We start from the raw sequence: 24736 nt of genomic DNA on the forward strand, positions 1-24736 counted from the left end.
ACAAAAAGAGTGTTTCACTACTGCTCTATCAAAACGAATGTTCAAATCCGTGAGTTCAATGCATAGATCACAAACAAGTTTCTGAGAATGCTTCTGTCTACTTTTTATTTGAAGATATTCGCGTTTCCAATGAAGGCCTCAAAGCGCTCCAAATATCCACTTGCAGATACTACAAAAAGAGTGTTTCAAAACTGCTCTATCAAAAGGAATTTTCAGCTCTGTGAGTTGAACGCACACATCACAAAGAGGTTTCCGAGAATGCTTTTCTCTAGTCTCTATGTGAAGATATTTCCTTTTCCACCACAGGCCTCAAAGCCCTAAAAATGTCCACTTGCATATTCTACAAAAAGAGAGTTTCAAAACTGCTCTATCAAAAGGAATGATCAACTCTGTGAGTGGAATGCACACATCACAAAGAAGTTTCTGAGAATGCTTCTTTCTAGTTTTTATTTGAAGCTATTTCCTTTTCTACCGTAGGCCTCAAAGCATGGAAAATGTCCACTTGCAGATGCTACAAAAAGAGTGTTACAAAACTGCTCTATCAAAAGGGAGGTTCAACTCTGTGAGTTGAATGCACACATCAGAAAGAGCTTTCTGAGTATGCTTCTGTCTAGTCTCTATGTGAAGTTATTTCCTTTTCCACCACAGGCCTCAAAGCTCTCCAAATGTCCACTTGCAGATTCTACAAAAAGCGTGTTTCAAGACTGTTATATCAAAAGGAAGTTTCAACACTGTTAGTTGAAAGCACACATCACAAAGTATTTTATGAGAATGCTTCTGTCTAATTTTTATGTGAAGACATTTCCTTTTCCACCAGAGGCCTCAAAGCCCTCCAAATGTACACTTGCAGATTCTACAAAAAGACTGTTTCAAAACTGCTTTATGAAAAGGAAAGTTCAACTCCGTGAGTTGAACGCACACATCACAAACGTATTTCTGAGAGTGGTTCTGTCTAGTTTTTACGTGTAGATATTCCCGTTTCCACCGATAGCCTCAAAGCCGTCCAAATATACACTTGCAGATTCTACAAAAAGAGTGTTTCAAAACTGCTTTATCAGAAGGAATGTTCTACTCTGTGAGTGCAATGCACACATCACAATGTAGTTTCTGAGAATGCTTCTGTCTAGTTTTTATATGAAGATATTTCCTTTTTTACCATAGGCCTCAAAGCGCTCCAATATCCACTTGCAGATACTACAAAAAGAGTGTTCCAAAACTGCTCTATCAAAAAGTAGGTTCAACTGTGTCAGTTGAATGAACACATCACAAGGAAGTTTCTGAGAATGCTTCTGTCTAACTTTTAGGTGAAGATATTCCCGTTTCCACAGAAGGCCTCAAACTGTCCAAATATCAACTTGGAGATTCTACAAAAAGAGTCATTCAAAACTGTCCTATCAAAAGGAAGGTTCAACACTGTGAGTTGTATGCACATATTACAAAGAAGTTTCTGAAAATGCTTCTTTCTAGTTTTTAGGTGAAGATATTCCCTTTTCCACAGAAGGCCTCAAAGCTGTCCAAATATCCACTGGTAGATATTACAAAAAGAGAGTTTCAAAACTGCTGTTTCGAAAGGAATGTTCAACTCTGTGAGTTCAATGCACACATCATGAAGAAGTTTTTGAGAATGGTTCTCTCTAATTTTTATGTGAAGATATTCCTGTTTCCTCCATAGTCCTCGAAGCACTCCAAATATCCACCTGCAGATTCTACAAAAAGTCTGTTTCAAAACTGCTCTAGCAAAAGAAAGGTTCCACTATGTAAGATGAATGCACACATCACAAAGAAATTTCTGAGAATGCTTCAGTCTAGTTTTTGTTTGAAGATATTCCCGTTTCCACCGTAGGCTTCAAAGAGCTCCAAATATCCACTTGCAGATTCTACAGAAAGTCTGTTTCAGAACTGCTCTATCAAAAGGAAGGTTCAACTGTGTGAATTGAATGCACACATCACAAAGGGGTTTCTGAGAATGCTTCTGTCTTGTTGTTAGGTGAAGATATTACCGTTTTCACAGAAGGTCTCAAATGCCACCAAATATCCACTTGCAGATTCTACAAAAAGAGTGTTTCAAAACTGCTCTATCAAAAGGAAGGTTCATCCCATTGAGGTGAATGCACACACCACAAAGAAGTTTCTGAGAATGCTTCTGTCTAGTTTTTATTTGAAGATATTCCGGTTTCCAGGGAAAAACTCAAAGCGGTCAAAATATCCACTTGCAGATTCTACAAAAAGAGTGTTTCAAAACTGCTCTATCAAAAGTAGGGTTCAACTCTGTGAGTTGAATGCACACATCACAAAGAAGTTTCTGAGAATGCTTCTGTCTAGTTTTTATATGAAGATATTTCCTTTTCTACCATGGGCCTCCAAGTGCTCCAAATGTCCACTTGCAGATCCTACAAAAAGAGTGTTTCAAAAATGTTCTATGAAAAGTATGGTTCAACTCCATGTGTTGAATGCACACATCACAAAGAAGTTTCTGAAAATGCTTCTATCTAGTTTTTATGTGAGGATAATCCCGTTTCCAACAAAGGCCTAAAAGTGGTCAAAATATCCACTTCCAGATTCTACAAAAAGAGTGTTTCAAAACTGCTCTATCAAAAGAAAGGTTCACCTCTGTGAGTTGAATGCACACATCCAAAAGAAGTTTCTCAGAATGCTTCTGTCCAGTTTCTATGTGAAGATATTTCCTTTTCCCCCACAGGCCTCAAAGCCCTGTTAATGTCCACTTGCAGATTTAACAAAAAGAGTGTTTCAAAACTGCTCTATCAAAAGGAAGGCTCAACTCTGTGAGTTGAATGCACACATCAGAAAGAGGTTTCTGAAAATGCTTCTGTCTACTTTCTATGTGAAGATATGTCCTTTTCCACCACAGGCCTAAAAGCCCTCCAAATGTCCACTTGCAGATTCTACAAAAAGAGTGTTTCTAAACTGCTCTATCAAGAAAAAATGTTAAACTGTGTGAGTCGAATGCACACATCACAAAGTAGTTTCTGAGAATGCTTCCGTCTAGTTTTATATGAAGATATTTTCTTTTCTACCATAGGCCTCAAAGTGGTCCAAATATCCACTTGCAGATTCTACAAAAAGAATGTTTCAAAACTGCTCTATCAAAAGGAAGGTTCAACTCTGTGAGCTGAATGCACACAACACAAAGAAGTTTCTGAGAATGCTTCTTCTAATTTTTAGGTGAAGTTATTCCCATTACCACAGCTGGCCTCAAAGCTGTCCAAATATCCACTTGCAGATCCTACAAAAAGAGTGTTTGAAAACTGCTCTATCAAAGCAAAGGTTCAACTCTGTGGGTTGAATGCATACATCACAAAGAAATTTCTGAGAATGCTTTTGTCTAGTTTTTATGTGAGGATATTCCTGTTTCCCACGAAGGCCTCAAAGCGGTCCAAATATCCACTTGCAGATTCTACAAAAAGAGTGTTTCAAGAGTGCTCTATCAAAGAAAGGTTCAACTCTGTGAGGTGAATGCACACATCACAAAGAAGTTTCAGAGAGTGCTTCCGTCTAGTTTTTATGTGAAGATATTTCGTTTTCCAACATAGGCCTCAAAGATAATCAAATATCCACTTGCAGATTCTACAAAAAGAGTGTTTCAAAACTTCTCTAATGAAAGAAAGGTTCAACTCTGTGAGTTGAATGCACACATCACAAAGAAATTTCTGAGAATGCTTCTGTCTAGTTTCTATGTGAAGATATATCCTCTTCCAACATAGGCCTCAAAGCGCTCCAAATATCCACTTGCAGATTCTTTGAAAAGAGTGTTTCAAAACTGCTCTATCAAAAGAAAGGTTCAACTCTGTGAGTTGAATGCAAACATCACCAACAAGTTTCTGAGAATCCTTCCGTCTAGTATTTATGTGAAGATATTTCTTTTTCCAATGTAGTCCTCAAAAGAAAGTAAATATCCTCTTGCAGACTGTACAAAAAGAGTGTTTCAAAACTGTTCATCAAAAGAAAGGTACAACTCTGTGAGTTGAATGCACACATCACAGAGCAGTTTCTGAGAATGCTTCAGTCTAGTTTTAATGTGAAGATATTACCTTTTCCACCCCAGGCCTCAAAGCGCTCCAAATATCCAATTGCAGATTCTACAAAAAGTGTGTTTCAAAACTGTTCTATCAAAAGGAATGTTCAACTCTATGAGTTGAATGCACACATCACAAAGAAGTTTCTGAGAATGCTTCCGTGTAGTTTTATGTGAAGATATTTCGTTTTCCTACATTGGCCTCAAAGGAAACCACATATCCACTTGCAGATTCAACAAAAATAGTGTTTCAAAACTGCTCTATCGAGAGAAAGGTTCGACTCTGTGAGGTGAATGCACACATCACAGAGAAGTTTCTGAGAATTTTTCTATCTAGTTTTTATGTGAGGATATTCCCGTTTCCAATGAAGGCCTGCAAGTGGTCCAAATATCCACTTGAAGATTCTACAAAAAGAGTGTTTGAAAACTGCTCTATCAAAAGGAAGGTTCAACTCTGTGAGTTGCATGCATACATCACAAAGAAATGTCTGAGAATGCTTCTGTCTAGTTTTTATGTGAAGATATTTCCTTTTCCACCACAGGCCTCAAAACCCTCAAAATGTACACATGCAGATTCTACAAAAAGACTGTTTCAAAACTGCTCTATGAAAAGGAAAGTTCAACTCTGTGAGTTGAATGCACACGTCATAAAGATGTTTCTGAGAATGCTTCTGTCTAGTTTTTAGGTGAAGATATTCCCGTTCCCACAGAAGGCCTCAAAGCTGTCCTAATATGCACTTGCAGATTCTACATAAAGAGTGTATCAAAACTGCTCTATCAAAACTAAGGTTCAACCCTGTGAGTCGAATGCACATGTCATAAAGAAGTTTCTGAGAATGCTTCTGTCCAGTTTTTACAGGAAGATATTCCCATTCCACAGAAGGCCTCAAAGCTGCCCAAATATCCCCTTGCAGATCTTACAAAAGAGTGTTTCAAAACTGCTCCATCAAAAGGAATGTTCAACTCTGTGAGTTGAATGCACACATCACAAAGAAGTTTCTGAGACTACTTCTGTCTAGTTTTTATGTGAATATATTCCCGTTTCCACCGTAGGCCTCAAAGCCCTCCAAATATCCACTTGTAGATTCTACAAAATGCCTGTTTCAAAACTGCTCTATGAAAAGGAAGGTTCAACTACGTGAGATGAATGCTCACATCACAAATAAGTTTCTGAGAATGCTTCTGTCTAGTTTTTAATTGATATTCCTGTTTCCAATGAAGGCCTCAAAGTGGTCAAAATATACACTTGCAGATACAAAAAAAAGAGTGTTTCAAAAGTGCTCTATCAAAAGAAAGGTTGACCACTGTGAATTGAATGAACACATCTCAAAGTAGTTTCTGAGAATGCTTCTGTCTAGTTTTTATATGAAGATATTTGCCTTTGTACCACAGGCCTCAAAGCGCTCCAGTTGTCCACTTGCAGATACTACAAAAAGAATGTTTCAAAACTGCTCTATCAAAAGGAAGGTTCAACTCTGTCAGTTGAATGCACACATCAAAAAGAAGTTTCTGAGAATACTTCTGTCTGGTTTTTATTGGAAGATATTCCCGTTTTCAACGAAGGCCTCAAAGCGGTCCAAATATCCACTTGCAGATTCTACAAAAACAGTGTTTCAAAACTGCTCTATCAAAAGAAAGGTTCAATTCTGTCAGTTGAATGCACACATCACAAACAGCTTTCTGAGAATGCTTCTGTCTACTTTTTATATGAAGATATTTGCTTTTCTAACATAGGCCTCAAAGTGCTCCAAATATCCACTTGCAGATTCTACAAAAGGAGTGTTTCAAAACTGCTCTATCAAAAGCAATGCTCATCTCTGGAAGTTCAATGCACACAATACAAGTTTCTTAGAATGCTTCTGTCTAGTTTTTATGTGAATATATTCCCTTTTCCAGCGTTGACTCAAAGCGCTCAAAATATCCACTTGCACTTTCTACAAAAAGTCTGTTGCAAAACTGCTTTATCAAAAGGAAGCTTCAACTATGTGAGATGAATGCACACATCACAAATAAGTTTCTGAGAATGCTTCTGTCTAGTTTTTATGTGAGGATATTTCTTTTTCCAACATAGGCCTCAAAGGAAACCAAATATCCACTTGCAGGTTCTACAAAAAGAGTGTTTCAAAACTGCTCTCTCCAAAGAAAGTTTCAACTCTGTGAGTTGAATGCACACATCACAAAGAAGTTTCAGAGAATGCTTCTGTCTACTTTTTATGTGAAGATATGTCCTTTTCCACCATAGGCCTCAAAGCTCTCCAAACATCCACTTGCAGATTCTACAATAAGAGTGTTTCTTCTTTTTTTTTTTTAACTGTTTGACTAGTGTTTATTATCAGACATTGTTCTAAGGGCTGAGACTATTCTAGGCTTTAGAAGGTTCTTTTTTTTTTTAGTATTTATTGATCATTCTTGGGTGTTTCTCAGAGAGGGGGATGTGGCAGGGTCATAGGACAATAGTGGAAAGAAGGTCAACAGATAAACACGAGAACAAAGTTCTCTTGTTTTCCTAGGCAGTGGTCCCTGCGGCTTTCGGCCCTTTTTGTGTTCCTGGGTACTTGAGATTAGGGAATGGTGATGACTCTTAACGAGCATGCTGTCTTCAAGCATCAGTTTAACAAAGCATATCTTGCACTGCCCTTAATCTATTTAACCCTGAGTTGACACAGCACTTGTTTCAGAGATCAGGGGGTTGGGGGTAAAGTTATAGATTAACAGCATCCCAAGGTAGAAGAATTTTTCTTAGTATAGAACAAAATGGAGTCTCCTATGTCTACTTCTTTCTACTCAGACACAGTAAAATCGGATCTATCTTTCTTTTCCCCACATTTCCCCCTTTTCTTTTTAATAAAACCACCATCATCGTCATTGGCCGTTCTCAATGGTCACTGTCTCTTTGGAGCTGTTGGGTACACTTCCCAGATGGGGAGGCCTGGCAGAGGCACTCCTCACTTCCCAGATGGGGTGGCTGGGCAGAGGCACTCCTCACTTCCCAGACGGTGGGTGGCCAGGCAGAGGTGCTCCTCACCTCCCAGATGGGGCAGCCAGGCAGAGGCACTCCCCACCTCCCAGATGGGGTGGCCAGGCAGAGGCACTCCCCACCTCCAAGATGAAGAGCTGCTGGGCAGAGGCGTCCCCCACATCCCAGATGCGACAGCTGGGCAGAGGTGCTCCTCACCTCCCAGACTGGGTGGACAGGCAGAGATTCCCCTCTCCTCCCAGATGGGGAGGCCAGGCAGAGGTGCCTACTTCCCCAATGGGGCGGCCAGGCAGAGGCACTCCCCAACTCCCAGATGAAGGGTGGCTGGGCAGAGGCGCACCTCACTTCCCAGACTGGGTGGCGGCTGGACAGAGATGCTCCTCACTTCCCAGATGGGGGGGCAGCCAGGCAGAGGTGCTCCTCACTTCCCAGATGGGGTGGCCGGGCAGAGGCGCTCCTCAATTCCCAGATGGGGTGGCTGGGCAGAGGCATTCCTCACCTCCCAGATGATGGACGGCCAGGTAGAGGCGCTCCCTACCTCCCAGATGGGGTGGCCGTGCAGAAGTGCTCCTCACCTCCCAGATGGGGTGGCCAGGCAGAGGCACTCCTCACTTCCCAGGTGGGGCGGCCCGGCAGAGGCGTTCCTCACCTCCCAGATGGGGTGGCAGCTGGGCAGAGGTGCTCCTCACTTCCCAGATTGAGTGGCGGCCATGCAGAGATGTCCCTCACCTCCCAGATGGGGCAGCGGCTGGGCAGAGGCGATCCTCACATCTCAGATGGGGTGGCGGCCGGTCAGAGATGCCCCTCACCTGGCAAAGGGGGCGGCCGGGCAGAGGCGCCCCTCACCTCCCAGACTGGGTGGCCGGGCAGAGATACCCCTCACCTCCCAGATGGGGGAGCTGGACAGAGGCGCTCCTCACCTCCCAGATGGGGCTACCGGGCAGAGGCGCTCCTCACTTCCCATTTGGGGCAACCGGGCAGAGGTGCTCCTCACATCCCAGATGAGGCGGCCAGGCAGAGGCATTCCTCACTTCCTCCCAGATGGGCCAGCCAGGCAGAGGCGCTTCTCACTTCCCAGATGGGGCGGCCGGGCAGAGGCGCCCCTCACATCCCAAAAGGGGCAGCTGGGCAAAGGCGCTCCTCACCTCCCAGACAGGGTGGCCGGGCAGAGGCACTCCCCATATCACAGACAGGATGGATGGGCAGAGACACCCTTCACCTCCCAGATGGGGCGGTGGCCAGGCAGAGATGCCCCTCACCTCCCAAACAGGGCAGCCGGGCAGAGGCGCTCCTCACCTCCCAGATGGAGCGGCCAGGCAGAGACACCCATCACCTCCCAGACGGGGCGGCCGGGCAGAGGTGCCCACTTCCCAGATGGGGCAGCCAGGCAGAGGCACTCCCCACCTCCCAGATGAAGGGCAGCTGGGCAGAGGCCCTCCTCACTTCCCAGGCAGAGCAGCCAGGCAGAGGCACCCCTCACCTCCCAGACTGGCCACCCGGGCAGAGACACCCCTCACCTCCCAGACGGGGTGGCCGGGCAGAGGTGCCCACTTCCCAGATGGGGCATCTGGGCAGAGGCGCTCCCCACCTCCAGACGAAGGGCGGCCGGGCAGAGGCGCCCCTCACTTCCAAGGCAGGGCGGCCGGGCAGAGACGCCCCTCATCTCCCAGACTGGGTGGCGGCCAGGCAGAGGCATTCCTCACCTCCCAGATGGGGCGGCCAGGCAGAGGTACTCCTCACCTCCCAGACAGGGTGGCCATGCAGAGGCGCTCCTCACCTCCCAAATGGGGTGGCTGGGCAGAGGAGCTCCTCACCTCCCACATGGGACGACCGGGCAGAGGCACTCCTCACTTCCCATTCAAGGCAACTGGGCAGAGGCGCTCCTCACATCACAGATGGGGCGGCCGGGCAGAGGCACTCCTCACTTCATCCCAGACGAGGGGTCCAGGCAGAGGCACTCCTCACTTCCCAGACAGGGCGGCCGGGCAGAGGCACTACTCACATCCCAGATGGGGCAGCTGGGCAGAGGTGCTCCTCACATCCCAGACAATGGGCAGTCACGCAGAGACGCTCTTCACTTCCCAGAGGGGGTGGCTAGGCAGAGGCGCCTCTCACTTCCCCTTTGCAGCAGCCAGGCAGAGGCACTCCTCACTTCCTCCCAGATGGGGCGACCAGGCAGAGGTGCTCCTCACGTCCCAGATGATGGGCGGCCAAGCAGAGGCACTTCTCACTTTCCAGGTGATGGGTGGCCAGGCAGAGATGCTGCTCACTTCCTAGACGGGGTGGTGGCTGGGCAGAGGCTATAATCTTAGCACTTTGGGAGGCCAAGTCAGGGGGCTGGGAGGTGGAGGATGTAGTGAGCCGAGATCACACCATTGCACTCCAGCCTGGGCAACATTGAGCATTGTGTGAGCGAGACTCCGTCTGCAATCCCAGGACCTTGGGAGGCCAAGGCAGGCAGATCACCCAAGGCCAGGGGCTGGAGACCAGCCTGGTCAACACAGTGAAACCCCGTCTCCACCAAAAATACAAAAACCAGTCAGGAGTGGGGTCGCATGCCTGGAATCCCAGGTATTCGGCAGGCCAAGGCAGGAGAATCACTGGTGCCTGAGGCAGGGAGGTTGCAGTGAGCCGAGATCACCACAGTACAGTCCAGGCTCCGCAAGAGAGACAGACTGTAGAAAGAGGGAGACAGAGAGCGAGAGCAAGAGTGAGAGGGAGAGGGAGAGGGAGAGAGAGAAAAAGAGTGTTTCAAAACTGCTCTAACAAAAGAAAGGTTCAACTCTGTGAGTTGAATGCACACATAACAAAGAAGTTTCTGAGAATGCCTCTGTCTAGTTTTGAGGTGAAGATATTCCATTTTCCAACATTGGCTTCAAAGGAAACCAAATATCCCCTTGCAGATTCTACAAAAAGAGGGTTTCCAAACTGTTCTACCAACAGAAAGTTTCAACTCTGTGAGATGAAAGCACACATCACAAAGCAGTTTCTGAGAATGCTTCTGTCAAGGTTTTACATGAAGATATTTCATTTTCCAACATAGGCCTCAAAGGGAACAAAATATCGCCTTGCAGATTCTACAAAAAGAGTGTTTCCAAACTGTTCTATGAAAAGAAAGTTTCAACTTTGTGAGTTGAATGCACACATCACAAAGCAGTTTCTGAGAAAGCTTCTGTCTAGTTTTTATGTGAAGATATTACGTTTTCCAACATAGACCTCAAAGCATTCCAAATATCCACTTGCAGATTCCACAAAAAGAGTTTCAAAACTGCTCTATCAAAAGAAAGGTTTAACTCTGTGAGTTGAATGCACACATCACAAAACTGTTACTGAGAATGCTTCTGTCTAGTTTTTATGTGAAGATATTTCCTTTTCCAACATAGGCCTCAAAGGGAAAAAAATATCCACTTGCAGATTCTACAAAAAGAGTGTTTCAAAACTGCTCTATCAAAAGAAAGGTTCAATTCTGTGAGTTGAATGCACACATCAATAAGAAGTTTCAGAGAATGCTGGTGTCTAGTTTTTATGTGAAGATACTTCGTTTTCCAAAATAGGCCTCAAAGGAAACCAAATATCCACTTGCAGATTATACAAAAAGAGTGTTTCAAAACTGCTCTATCAAAAGAAATGTTCAACTCTGTGAATTGAATGCACACATCACAAAGAAGTTTCTGAGAATGGTTCTGTCTAGTTTTTACGTGAAGATATTTCATTTTCCAACATAGGCCTCAAAGGAAACAAAATATCCACTTGCAGATTCTACAAAAAGAGTGTTTCAAAACTGCTCTATCAAAAGAAAGGTTCAACTTTGTGAGTTGAATAAACATATCAAAAAGAAGTTTGGGAGAATGCTTCTGTCTAGTTTTTATATGAAGATATTTCCTTTTCCAGCATAGGCATCAAAACACTCCAAATATCCACTTGCAGATTCTACAAAAAGAGTGTATCAAAACTGCTCTATCAAAATAAAGGTTCAACTCTGTGAGTTGAATGGTCACATCACAAAGTAGTTTCTGAGAATGGTTCTGTCTAGTTTCTATGTGAAGATATTTTGATCTCCCATATAGGCCTCAAAGGAAACCAAATAAGCACTTACAGATTCTACAAAAAGAGTGTTTCAAAACTGCTCTATCAAAAGAAAGGTTCAAGGAGGAGCCAAGATGGCGGAATAGGAACAGCTATGGTCTACAGCTCCCAGCAAGAGCAACGCAGAAGACAGGTGATTTCTGCATTTCCATCTGAGGTACCGGGTTCATCTCACTAGGGAGTGCCAGACACTGGGCGCAGGTCAGTGGGCACATGCACCATGAGTGAGCTGAAGCAGGGTGAGGCATTGCCTCACTTAGGAAGTGCAAGGTGTCAGGGAGTTCCCTTTCCTAGTCAAAGAAAGGGGTGATGGATGGCACCTGGAAAATCGGGTCACTCCCACCCAAATACTGTGCTTTTCCGACGGGCTTAAAAAACAGTGCACCACGAGATTATATCCTGCACCTGGCTCAGAGGGTCTTACGCCCACAGAGTCTCACTGATTGCTAGCACAGCAGCCTGAGATCAAACTGCAAGGCGGCAGCAAGGCTGGGGGAGGGGTTCCCACCATTGCCCAGGCTTGCTTAGGTAAACAAAGCAGCAGGAAAGCTCGAATTCGGTGCAGCCCACCACATCTCAAGGAGGCCTGCCTGCCTCTGTAGGCTCCACCTCTGGGGGCAGGGCACAGACAAACAAAAAGACAACAGTAACCTCTGAAGACTTAAATGTCCCTGTCTGAGAGCTTTGAAGAGAGCAGTGGTTCTCCCAGTAAGCAGCTGGAGATCTGAGAAGGAGCAGACTGCTTCCTCAAGTGGGTCCTTGACCCCTGATCCCCAAGCAGCCTAACTGGAGGGTACCCCCCAACAGGGGCACACTGACACCTCACACGGCAGGGTACTCCAACAGACCTGCAGCTGAGGGTCCTGTCTGTTAGAAGGAAAACTAACAAACAGAAAGGACATCCACACCAAAAACCCATCTGTACATCACCATCATCAAAGACCAAAAGTAGATAAAACCACAAAGATGGGGAAACAACAGAACAGAAAAACTGGAAACTCTGAAAATCAGAGTGCCTCTCCTCCTCTAAAGGAACACAGTTCCTCACCAGCAATGGAACAAAGCTGGACGGAGGATGACTTTGACGAGCTGAGAGAAGAAGGCTTCAGATGATCAAATTATTCTGAGCTACGGGAGGACATTCAAACCAAAGGCAAAGAAGTTGAAAACTTTGAAAAAAATTTAGAAGAATGTATAACTAGAATAACCAATACAGAGAAGTGCTTAAAGGAGCTGATGGAGCTGAAAACCAAGGCTCGAGAACTACGTGAAGAATGCAGAAGCCTCAGGAGCCAATGCGATCAACTGGAAGAAAGGGTATCAGCAATGGAAGATGAAATGAATGAAATGAAGCGAGAAGGGAAGTTTAGAGAAAAAAGAATAAAAAGAAATGAGCAAAGCCTCCAAGAAATACGGGACTATGTGAAAAGACCAAATCTACGTCTGATTGGTGTACCTGAAAGTGATGGGGAGAATGGAACCAAGTTGGAAAACACTCTGCAGGATACTATTCAGGAGAACTTCCCCAATCTAGCAAGGCAGGCCAACATTCAGATTCAGGAAATACAGAGAACGCCACAAAGATACTCCTCAAGAAGAGCATCTCCAAGAAACATAATTGTCAGATTCACCAAAGTTGAAATGAAGGAAAAACTGTTAAGGGCAGCCAGAGAGAAAGGTCGGGTTACCCTCAAAGGGAAGCCCATCAGACTAACAGCAGATCTCTCGGCAGAAGCCCTACAAGCCAGAAGAGAGTGGGGTCCAATATTCAACATTCTTAAAGAAAAGAATTTTCAACCCAGAATTTCATATCCAGCCAAACTAAGCTTCATAAGTGAAGGAGAAATAAAATACTTTACAGACAAGCAAATGCTGAGAGATTTTGTCACCACCAGGCCTGCCCTAAAAGAGCTCCTGAAGGAAGCGCTAAACATGGAAAGGAACAACTGGTACCAGCCACTGCAAAATCATGCCAAAATGTAAAGACCATCGAGACGAGGAAGAAACTGCATCAACTAACGAGCAAAATAACCAGTTAACATCATAATGACAGGATCAAATTCACACATAACAATATTAACTTTAAATGCAAATGGACTAAATTCTCCAATTAAAAGACACAGACTGGCAAATTGGATAAAGAGTCAAGACCCATCAGTGTGCTGTATTCAGGAAATCCATCTCATGTGCAGAGACACATAGGCTCAAAATAAAAGGATGGAGGAAAATCTACCAAGCTAATGGAAAACAAAAACAGGCAGGGGTTGCAATCCTAGTCTCTGATAAAACAGACTTTAAACCAACAAAGATCAAAAGAGACAAAGAAGGCCATTACATAATGGTAAAGGGATCCATTCAACAAGAAGAGCTAACTATCCTAAATATATATGCACCCAATACAGGAGCACCCAGATTCATAAAGCAAGTCCTGAGTGACCTACAAAGAGACTTAGAACCCCACACATTAATAATGGGAGATTTTAACACCCCACTGTCAACATTAGACAGATCAATGAGACAGAAAGTCAACAAGGATACCCAGGAATTGAACTCAGCTCTGCACCAAGCGGACCTAAAAGACATCTACAGAACTCTCCACCCCATATCAACAGAATATACATTCTTTTCAGCACCGCACCACACCTATTCCAAAATTGACCACACACGTGGAAGTAAAGCTGTCCTCACCAAATGTAAAAGAACAGAAATTACAACAAACTATCTCTCAGACCACAGTGCAATCAAACTAGAACTCAGGATTAAGAATCTCACTCAAAGCCGCTCAACTACATGGAAACTGAACAACCTGCTCCTGAATGACTACTGGGTACATAACGAAATGAAGGCAGAAATAAAGATGTTCTTTGAAACCAACGAGAACAAAGACACAACATACCAGAATCTCTGGGATGCATACAAAGCAGTGTGTAGAGGGAAATTTATAGCACTAAAATGCCCACAAGAGAAAGCAGGAAAGATCCAAAATTGACACCCTAACATCACAATTAAAAGAACTAGAAAAGCAAGAGCAAACACATTCAAAAGCTAGCAGAAGAAATAACTAAAATCAGAGCAGAACTGAAGGAAATAGAGACACAAAAAACCCTTCAAAAAATTAATGAATCCAGGAGCTGGTTTCTTGAAAGGATCAACAAAATTGATAGACTGCTAGCAAGACTAATAAAGAAAAAAAAAAGAGAAGAATCAAATAGACACAATAAAAAATGATAAAGGGGATATCACCACCGATCCCACAGAAGTACTAACTACCATCAGAGAATACTACAAACACCTCTACACAAATAAACTAGAAAATCTAGAAGAAAAGGATAAATTTCCTCTACACATACTCTCTCCCAAGAGTAAACCAGGAAGAAGTTGAATCTCTGAATACACCAATAACAGGATCTGAAATTGTGGCAATAATCAATAGCTTACCAACCAAAAAGAGTCCAGGACCAGACGGATTCACAGCCAAATTCTACCAGAGGTACAAGGAGGAACTGGTACCATTCCTTCTGAAACTATTCGAATCAATAGAAAAAGAGGGAATCCTCCCTAACTCATTTTATGAGGCCAGCATCATTCTGATACCAAAGCCGGGCAGAGACACAACGAAAAAAGAGAATTTTAGACCAATATCCTTGATGAACATTGATGCAAAAATCCTCAATAAAATACTGGCAAAACGAATCCAGCAGCACATCAGAAAGCTTATCCACCATGATCAAGTGGGCTTCATCCCTGGGATGCAAGGCTGGTTCAATATATGCAAATCAATAAATGTAATCCAGCATATAAACAAAACCAAAGACAAAAACCACATGATTATCTCAATAGATGCAGAAAAGGCTTTTGACAAAATTCAACAACCCTTCATGCTAAAAACTCTCAGTAAATTAGGTATTGATGGGAAGTATTTCAAAATAATAAGAGCTATCTATGACAAACCCACAGCCAATATCGTACTGAATGGGCAAAAACTGGAAGCATTCCCTTTGAAAACGGGCACAAGACAGGGATGCCCTCTCTCACCACTCCTATTCAACATAGTGTTGGAGGTTCTGGCCAGGGCAATTAGGCAGGAGAAGGAAATAAAGGGTATTCAATTAGGAAAAGAGGAAGTCAAATTGTCCCTGTTTGCAGATGACATGATTGTATATCTAGAAAACCCCATTTTCTCAGCCCCAAACCCCCTTAAGCTGATAAGCAACTTCAGCAAAGTCTCAGGTTACAAAATCAATGTACCAAAATCACAAGCATTCTTATACACCGACAACAGACAAACAGAGAGCCAAATCATGAGTGAACCCCCAATGATAATTGCATCAAAGAGAATAAAATACCTAGGAATCCAACTTACAAGGGATGTGAAGGACCTCTTCAAGGAGAACTACAAACCACTGCTCAAGGAAATAAAAGAGGATTCCATGATCATGGGTAGGAAGAATCAATATCGTGAAAATGGCCATACTGCACAAGGTAATTTACAGATTCAATGCCATCCCCATCAAGCTACCAATGACTTTCTTCACAGAATTGGAAAAAACTACTTTAAAGTTCATATGGAACCAAAAAAGAGCCCGCATTGCCAAGTCAATCCTAAGCCCAAAGAACAAAGCTGGAGGCATCACACTACCTGACTTCAAACTATACTACAAGGCTACAGTAACCAAAACAGCATGGTACTGGTACCAAAACAGAGATATAGATCAAGGGAACAGAACAGAGCCCTCAGAAATAACGCCGCATACCTACAACTATCTGATCTTTGACAAACCTGACAAAAACAAGCAATGGGGAAAGGATTCCCTATTTAATAAATGGTGCTGGGAAAACTGGCTAGCCATATGTAGAAAGCTGAAACTGGATCCCTTCCTTACACCTTATACAAAAATCAATTCAAGATGGATTAAAGACTTACATGCTAGACCTAAAACCATAAAAACCCTAGAAGAAAACCTAGGCATTACCATTCAGGACATAGGCATGGGCAAGGACTTCATGTCTAAAACACCAAAAGCAATGGCAACAAAAGACAAAATTGACAAATGGGATTTAATTAAACTAAACAGCTTCTGCACAGCAAAGGAAACTACCATCAGAGTGAACAAGCAACCTACAAAATGGGAGAAAATTTTCACAACCTACTCATCTGACAAAGGGCTAATATCCAGAATCTACAATGAACTCAAACAAATTTACAAGAAAAAAATAAACAACCCCATCAGAAAGTGGGTGAAGGACATGAACAGACACTTCTCAAAAGAAGACATTTATGCAGCCAAAAAACACATGAAAAAATGCTTATCATCACTGGCCATCAGAAAAATGCAAATCAAAACCACAATGAGATACCATCTCACACCAGTTAGAATGGCAATCATTAAAAAGTCAGGAAACAACAGGTGCTGGAGAGGATGTGGAGAAATAGGAACACTTTTACACTGTTGGTGGGACTGTAAACTAGTTCAACCATTGTGGAAGTCAGTGTGGCAATTCCTCAGGGATCTAGAACTAGAAATACCATTTGACCCAGCCATCCCATTACTGGGTATATACCCAAAGGACTATAAATCATGCTGCTATAAAGACACATGCACACGTATGTTTATTGTGGCATTATTCACAATAGCAAAGACTTGGAACCATCACAAATGTCCAACAATGATATACTGGATTAAGAAAATGTGGCACATATACACCATGGAATACTATGCAGCCATAAAAAATGATGAGTTCATGTCCTTTGTAGGGACATGGATGAAATTGGAAATCATCATTCTCAGTAAACTATCGCAGGAACAAAAAACCAAACACCGCACATTCTCACTCATAGGTAGGAATTGAACAATGAGATCACATGGACACAGGAAGGGGAACATCACACTCTGGGGACTGTTGTGGGGTGGGGGGAGGGGGAAGGATAGCATTGGGAGATATACCTAATGCTAGATGACAAGTTAGTGGGTGTAGCACACCAGCATGGCACATGTATACATATGTAACTAACCTGCACAAGGTGCACATGTACCCTAAAACTTAAAGTATAATAATAAAGGAAAAAAAAAAACTTAAAGTAAATAAATAAATAAATAAATAAATAAAGGGAAAGTAATGGGAAAAAAAAAAGAAAGGTTCAACTTAGTGAGTTGAATGCAGACATCACAAAAATTTTCGGAGAATGCTTCTGTCTAGTTTTTATGTGAAGATATTTCCTTTTCCAGCATAGCCATCAAAGCGCTAAAAATATCAACTTGCAGATTCTACAAAAAGAGTGTTTCAAAACTGCTCTATCAAAAGAAAAGTTCAACACTGTGAATTGAATGCACACATCACAAAAAGTTTCTGAGAATGCTTCTGTCTCGTTTTTATGTGAAGGTATTTTGTTTTCCAACATAGGCCTCAAAGGAAACAAAATATCCACTTGCAGATCCTGTAAAAAGAGTTTTTCACAACTGTTCTATCAAAAGAAATGCTCAACTCTGTGAGTTGAATGCACATATCACTAAGAAGTTTTGGAGAATGCTGGTGTCTAGTTTTAATGTGAAGATATTTCCTTTTTCACCATAGGCCTCAAAGGGAAAAAAGTATCCACTTGCAGATTCTACAAAAAGAGTGTTATTAAACTGCTGTATCAAAAGAAAGTTTCAATTCTGTGAGTTGAATGCTCACGTCACAAAGAGGTTTCAGAGAATGCCTCTGTCTAGTTTTTATGTGAAGTAATTTCCGTTTCTACCATAGGCCTCCAAGTGCCCCAAATATCCACTTGCAGATTCTACAAAAAGAGTTTTTGAAAACTGCTCTATCGAATGATAGTTTCATCTCTGTGAGTTGAATGCACACATCACAGAGAAGTTTCTGAGAATACTTCTGTCAAGTTTTTATGTGAAGATATTGCGATTTCCAACATAGGCCTCAAAGGAAACCAAATATCCCCTTGCAGATTCTCCAAAAAGAGTGTTTCAAAACAGCTCTATTAAAGGGAATGTTCAACTCTGTGAGTTGAATGCACACATCACAAAACAGTTTCTGAGAATGCTTCTGTCTAGTTTTTAAGTGAAGATATTTCGTTTTCCAACATAGGCCTCAAAAGGAACCAAATATCCACTTGCAGACTCTACAAATGAGTGTTTCAAAACTGCTCTATCAAAAGAAAGGTTCAACACTGTGAGTTAAATGCACACATCACAAAGAAGTTTTGGAGAATGCTTCTGTCTAGTTTTTATGTGAAGATATTTCCTTTTCCACCATAGGCATCGAAGCACTCCAAATATCCACTTGAAGATTCTACAAAAGGAGTGTTTCCAAACTGCTCTATCAAAAGAAAGTTTCAACACTTTGACTTCAATGCACGCATCCAAAGTAGTTTCGGAGAATGCCATGGTGTAGTTTTTATGTGAAGATATTTCCTTATCCACCATAGGCCTCAAAGCACTCCAAATATCCACTTGCAGATTCTACACAAAGAGTGTTTCAAAACTGCTCTATCAAAAGAAAGGCTCAACACTGCGAGTTGAATGCAGACATCACAAAGAAGTGTCTGAGAATGCTTCTGTTTAGGTTTTATGTGAAGACACTTCGTTTTCCAACATAGGCCTCAAAAGGAACAAAATATCTCCTGGCAGATTCTCCAAAAAGAGTGTTTCAAGACTGCTCTATCAAAAGAAAGGTTCAACTCTGTGTGTTGAATGCACACACCACAAAACAGTTTCTGAGAATGCTTCTGTTTACTTTTTATGTTAGGATATTTCGTTTTCCAACATAGGTCTCAAAGGAAACAAAATATCCACTTGCAGACTCTACAAAAAGAGTGTTTCAAAACTGCTCTATCAAAAGAAAGGTTAAACACTGTGAGTTGAATGCACACATCACAAAGAAGTTTCTGAGAATGCTTCTGTCTAGTTTTTATGTGAAGATATTTCCTTTTCCACCATTGGCCTCAAATCGCTCCAAATATCCACTTGAAGATTCTACAAAAAGAGCGTTTCCAAACTCCTCTATCAAAAGAAAGTTTCAACACTTTGACTTCAATGCACGCATCACAAAGTTGTTTCGGAGAATGCCACGATGTAGTTTTTATGTGAAGATATTTCCTTTTCCACCATAGGCCTCAAAGCACTCCAAATATCCACTTGAAGATTCTACACAAAGAGTGTTTCAAAACTGCTCTGTCAAAATAAAGGTTCAACTCTGTGAGTTGAATGCACACATCACAAAGTAGTTTCTGAGAATGCTTCTGTCTAGTTTTTATGTGAAGATATTTCGTTTTCCACCATAGGCCTGAAAGGAAACAAAATATCTACTTGCTGATCCAACAAAAACAGTGTTTCACAACTGCTCTATCAAAAGAAAGGTTCAACTCTGTGAGTTGAGTGCCACTTCACAAAGAAGTTTCAGAGAATGCTTGTGTCTAGTTTTAGTCTGAAGGTATTTCCTTTTTCACCACAGGCCTCAAAGGTAACCAAATATTCACTTGCAGAATCTACAAAAGAGTGTTTCAAAACTGCTCTATCAAAAGAAAGGTTCAACTCTGTGAGTTGAATGCACACATCACAAAGAAGTTTCTAAGAATGGATGTGTCTAATTTTTATGTGAAGATATTTCCCTTTCCACCATAGGCCTCAAATCGCTCCAAATATCCACTTGCAGATTCTACAAAAAGAGAGTTTCAAAACTACTCTATAAAAAAATGTTTCAACTCTGTGTGTTGAATGCACACATCACAAAGAAGTTTCTGAGAATGCTTGTGTCTGTTTGTATGTCAAGATATTTCCTTTTTTACTGTAGGACTCAAAGGGAACAAAATATCTACTTGAAGATTCTACAAAAGGAGTGTTTCAAAACTGCCCTATCAAAAGAAGGGTTCAAAACTGTGAGTTGAAGGCACACATCAAAAAGAAGTTTCTGAGAATGCTTCTGTCTACTTTTTATGTGAAGATATTTCGTTTTCCAACATAGGCCTCAAAGGGAAAAAAATATCCCCTCGCAGATTGTACAAAAAGAGTGTTTCAAAACTGTTCTATGAAAAGAAAGTTTCAATTCTCTGGGTTGAATGCATACATCAGAAAGCAGTTTCTGAGAAGGTTTCTGTCTTGTTTTTATGGGAAGATATTTCGTTTTCAAACATAGGCCTCAAAGGAAACCTAATATCCACTTGTAGATTCTACAAAAAGAGTGTTTCAAAACTGCTCTATCAAAAGAAAGGTTCAACTCTGTGAGCTGAATGCACACGCCACAGAGAAGTTGCTGAGAATGCTTCTGTCTAGTTTTTATGTGAATATGTTTCATTTTCCAACACAGGCCTAAAGGGAACTAAATATCCCCTTGCAGATTATACAAAAAGAGTGTTTCAAAACTGCTCTATCAAAAGAAAGGTTCAACTCTTTTAGATGAATGCACACATCACCAAGAAGTTTCTGAGAATACCTCTGTCTAGTTTTTATGTGAAGATATTACGTTTTGAAACGTAGGCCTCAAAGGGAACAATAAATCCACTTGCAGATTCTACAAATAGAGTGTTTCAAAACTGCTCTATCAAAATAAAGGTTCAATTCTGTGAATTAAATGCACACATCACAAAGGAGTTTCTGAGAATCCTTCTGTCTGGTTTTTATGTGAAGATATTTCCTTTTCCAACATGGAACTCAAAGCACTCCAACTATCCACTTTCGGACACTACAAAAAGAGTTTTTCAAACTGCTCTATCAAAAGAAAGGTTCAACTCTGTGAGATGAACACACACGTCACAAAGAAGTTTCTGAGAATCTTTCCGTCTAGTTTTTATGTGAAGATATTTCCTTTTCCACCACAGACCTCAAAGCGTTCCAAATATCCACTTGCAGATCCTGCAAAAAGAGAGTTTCAAAACTCCTCTATCAAAAGATGGTTCTCATCTGTGAGTTGAATGCATACATCACAAAGAAGTTTCTGAGAATTTTTCTGTCTAGTTTTTATGTCAAAATATTTCCTTTTCCACCATAAGCCCCAAAGCACCCAAACTATCCACTTACATACTCCACAAAAAGAATGTTTCAAATCTACTCTATGAAAAGAAAGGTTCAACTCTGTGAGTTGAATGCAGACATCACAAACAAGTTTCTGAGAATGCTTCTGTCTAGTTTTTATGTGAAGATATTTCCTTTTCCACCATAGGCCTCAAAGCGCTCCAAATATCCACTAGCAGATTCTTCAAAAAGAGTGTTTCAAAACAGCTCAATCAAAGGAAAGGTTCAACTCTGTGAGTTGAATGTGCACATCAAAAAGAAGTTTCTGAGAATGCTTCTGTCTAGTTTTTGTGTGAAGATATTTCCTTTCCACCATAGGCCTCAAAGCGTTCCAACTATCCACTTGCAGATTCTTCAAAAAGAGTGTTTCAAAACTGCTCTATCAAAAGAAATGTTCAACTTGAGTTGAATGCACACATCACAAAGAAGTTTCTGAGAATGCTTCTGTCTAGTTCTTATGTGAAGATATTTCCTTTTCCAGCATTGGCCTCGAAGCACTCCAAATATCTACTTGCAGATTCTACAAAAGGAGTGTCTCAAAACTCCTCAATCAAAAGAGAGGTTCAACACTGTGTGTTAAATGCACACATCACAAAGCAGTTTCTGAGAATGCTTCTGTCTAGTTTTTATGTGAAGATATTTCCTTTTCCACTATAGGCCACAAAGTGCTCCAAGTATCCACTTGTAGATTCTACAAATTGAGTGTTTCAAAACTGCTCAATCAAAAGAAAAGTTCAGCACTGTGAATTGAATGCACACATTTCAAAGAAGTTTCTGAGAATGCTTCTGTATAGTTTTTATGTGAATATATTTACTTTTACACAGTAGGCCTCAAAGCGCTCCGTATATCCACTTGCAGATTCTTCAAAAAGAGTGTTTCAAAACTTCTCTATCAAAAGAAAGATTCAACTCTGTGAGTTGAATGCACACATCACAAAGAGGTTTCTGAGAATGCTTCTGTCTAGTTTTTATGTGAAGATATTTCCTTTTCCACCATAGGTCTCAAAGCGCTCGGAAAATCTACTTGCAGTTTCTTAAAAAGAGAGATTCAAAACTACTCAATCAAAAGACAGATTCAACACTGTGAACTGAATGCACACATAACAAAGAAGTTTCTCAGAATGCTTCTGTGTAGTTTTTATGTGAAGATGTTTCCTTTTCCAAAATAGGCCTCATAGCCCTCAAAATATCCACATCCAGATTCCACAAAAACAGTGTTTCAAAACTGCTCAATTAAAAGAAAATTACAGCTCTGAGTGATAATGTACTCATAACAAAGAAGTTTCTCTGAATTCTTCTGTGTCGTTTTTATGTGAACATACTTCCTTTTCCAAAATTGGCCTCAAAGCCGTCCAAATATCCCCTTACGGATTCTACAAACAGTGTTTCAAAAATGGTCAATTGAAAGTTAGGTGCAACTCTCTGAATTGAATGCACACATCACAAAGAAGTTTCTCAGAATCATTCTGTGTAGTTTTTATATGAAGATATTTCCTTTTCCACAATATGCCTCAAATCCCTCCAAATATCTACTTGCAGGTTCTACAAAAAGAGTGTTTCAAAACTGCTCAATCAAAAGAAAGCTTCAGCTCTCTGAGATGAATGCACACATCACAAAAGAGTTTCTCAGAATGCTTCTGTGTAGTTTTTAAGTGAAGATATTTGCTTTTCTAGAGTAGGCCTCAAAGCGCCCTAAGTATCCACCTGCAGATTCTATAAAAACAGTGTTTTAAAACTCCTTATTCAAAAGAAAGGATCAACTCTGTGTGTTGAATGCCCACATCACAAAGGATTTTCTCAGAATGCTCTGTGTAGTTTTTATGTGAAAATATTTCCTTTCCCACCATATGCCACAAAGCACTCCATATGTCCACTTGCAGATTCTACAAAACGAGATTTCCCAAACTGCTCAATCAAAAGAAATTTGTAACGGTGTGAGATGAATGCACCCATCAGAAATTGGTTTCTCAGTTTGCTTCTGTCTAGATTTTATGTGAAGATATTTCCTTTTCTACCAAAGGCCGCAAAGTGCTCCAAATGTCCACTTGCAGATTCTACAAAAGGAGTGTTTCCAAACTGCTCAATCAAAAGAAAGGTTCAACTCTGTGAGATGAATGCGCACATCACAAAGAAGTTTCTCAGAATACTTCTGTCTAGTTTTTATGTGAAGATATTTCCTTTTCTACCATAGGTCTCAAAGCGCTCCAAATGTCGACTTGTGGATTCTACAAAAAGAGTGTTTCCAAACTGCTCAATCAAAAGAAATGCTCAACTCTGTGAGACGAATGCCCACATCACAAAAAGTTTCAGAATTCTTCTGTCTAGTTTTAATTTGAAGATATTTCCTTGTCCGCAGTAGACCTCAAAGTGCTCCAAATGTCCACTTGGAGATTCTAGAAAAAGAGAGTTTCAAAACTCCTCAATCAAAAGAAACCTTTAACTCTGTGAGATGAATGCACACATCACAAAGTAGTTTCACAGAATTCTTCTGTCTAGTTTTTATGTGAAGATATTTCCTTTTCCACCATAGGCCTCAAAGCTCTCCAAATGTCCACTTGCAGATTCTAGAAAAAGAGAGTTTCAAAACTCCTCAATCAAAAGAAACCTTTAACTCTGTGCGATGAATGCACACATCACAAATAAGTTTCTCAGGTTGCCTCTCCATAGATTTTATGTGAAGATATTTCCTTTTGTACCATAGGCCCCAAAGCGTTCCAAATGTCCACTTGCAGACTCTACTAAAAGAGTGTTTCCAAACTGCTCAACCAAAAGAAAAGTTTAAATCTGTGAGATGAATGCAAGCATCACAAAGAAGTTTCTCAGAACACTTCTGTCTAGTTTCCATGTGAAATTACTTCCTTTTCCACCATAGACCTCAAAGTTCACCAAATGTCCACTTGCAGATTCTAGAAAAAGAGAGTGTCAAAACTGTTCATTCAAAATAAAGGTTTAACTCTGTGAGAGGAATGCACACATCATAAAGAAGTTTCTCAGATTGCTTCTGTCTAGATTTTATGTGAAGATATTTCCTTTTCTACCATATGCTGCGAAGCACTCCAAATGTCCACTTGCAGATTCTACAAAAAGAGTGATTCCAAACTGCTGAATCAAAAGAAAGCCTCAACTCTGTGAGAGGAATGCACATATCACCAAGAAGTTTCTTAGAAATCTTCTGTCTAGTTTTTATGTGAAGATATTTCCTGTTCCACCATTGGCCTCAGAGCGTTCCAAATGTCCCCTTGCAGAATATATAAAAAGAGAGATTCAAAACTGCTCAATCAACAGAAAGGTATAACTCTTTGAGATGAATGCACATATCACAAAGAAGTTTCTCAGATTGCTTCTGTGTAGATTTTATGTGAAGATATTTCCTTTTCTACCATAGGCCACAAAGCACTACAAATGTCCACTTACAGATTCTACAAAAAGAGTGTCTTCAAACAGCTCAATCAAAAGAAAGGTTCAACTCTGTGAGATGAATGCACACATCACAAAGAAGTTTCTCATTATTCTTCTCTCTAGTTGTTAGGTGAAGATATTTGCTTTTTCTACCATACGTCTCAAAGAGCTCCAAATATCCACTTGCAGATTCTACAAAAAGAGATTTCCAAACTGCTCAATCAAAAGAAGTGT

The 24736-nt window shown here is 41.2% G+C and overlaps 1 protein-coding gene across 1 annotated transcript; it reads left to right on the plus strand.

Annotated features, from left to right (window-relative positions):
- Window positions 1-7035: 7035 nt before the first annotated feature.
- Window positions 7036-20415, plus strand: LOC134757977 (collagen alpha-2(I) chain-like; the record flags this gene model as incomplete). Its single annotated transcript, XM_063703464.1, has 7 exons — window positions 7036-7121; window positions 7198-7271; window positions 7425-7531; window positions 8065-8212; window positions 8281-8363; window positions 8946-9145; window positions 20400-20415. Coding segments are annotated over 7 exons (714 nt in total), but the record flags the coding sequence as incomplete, so codon positions are not given.
- Between the last annotated feature and the right edge of the window lie 4321 nt (window positions 20416-24736).

Source organism: Gorilla gorilla, chromosome 2 (assembly GCF_029281585.2).
Source record: "Gorilla gorilla gorilla isolate KB3781 chromosome 2, NHGRI_mGorGor1-v2.1_pri, whole genome shotgun sequence".
In the NCBI taxonomy this organism is placed as follows: Eukaryota; Metazoa; Chordata; class Mammalia; order Primates; family Hominidae; genus Gorilla; species Gorilla gorilla.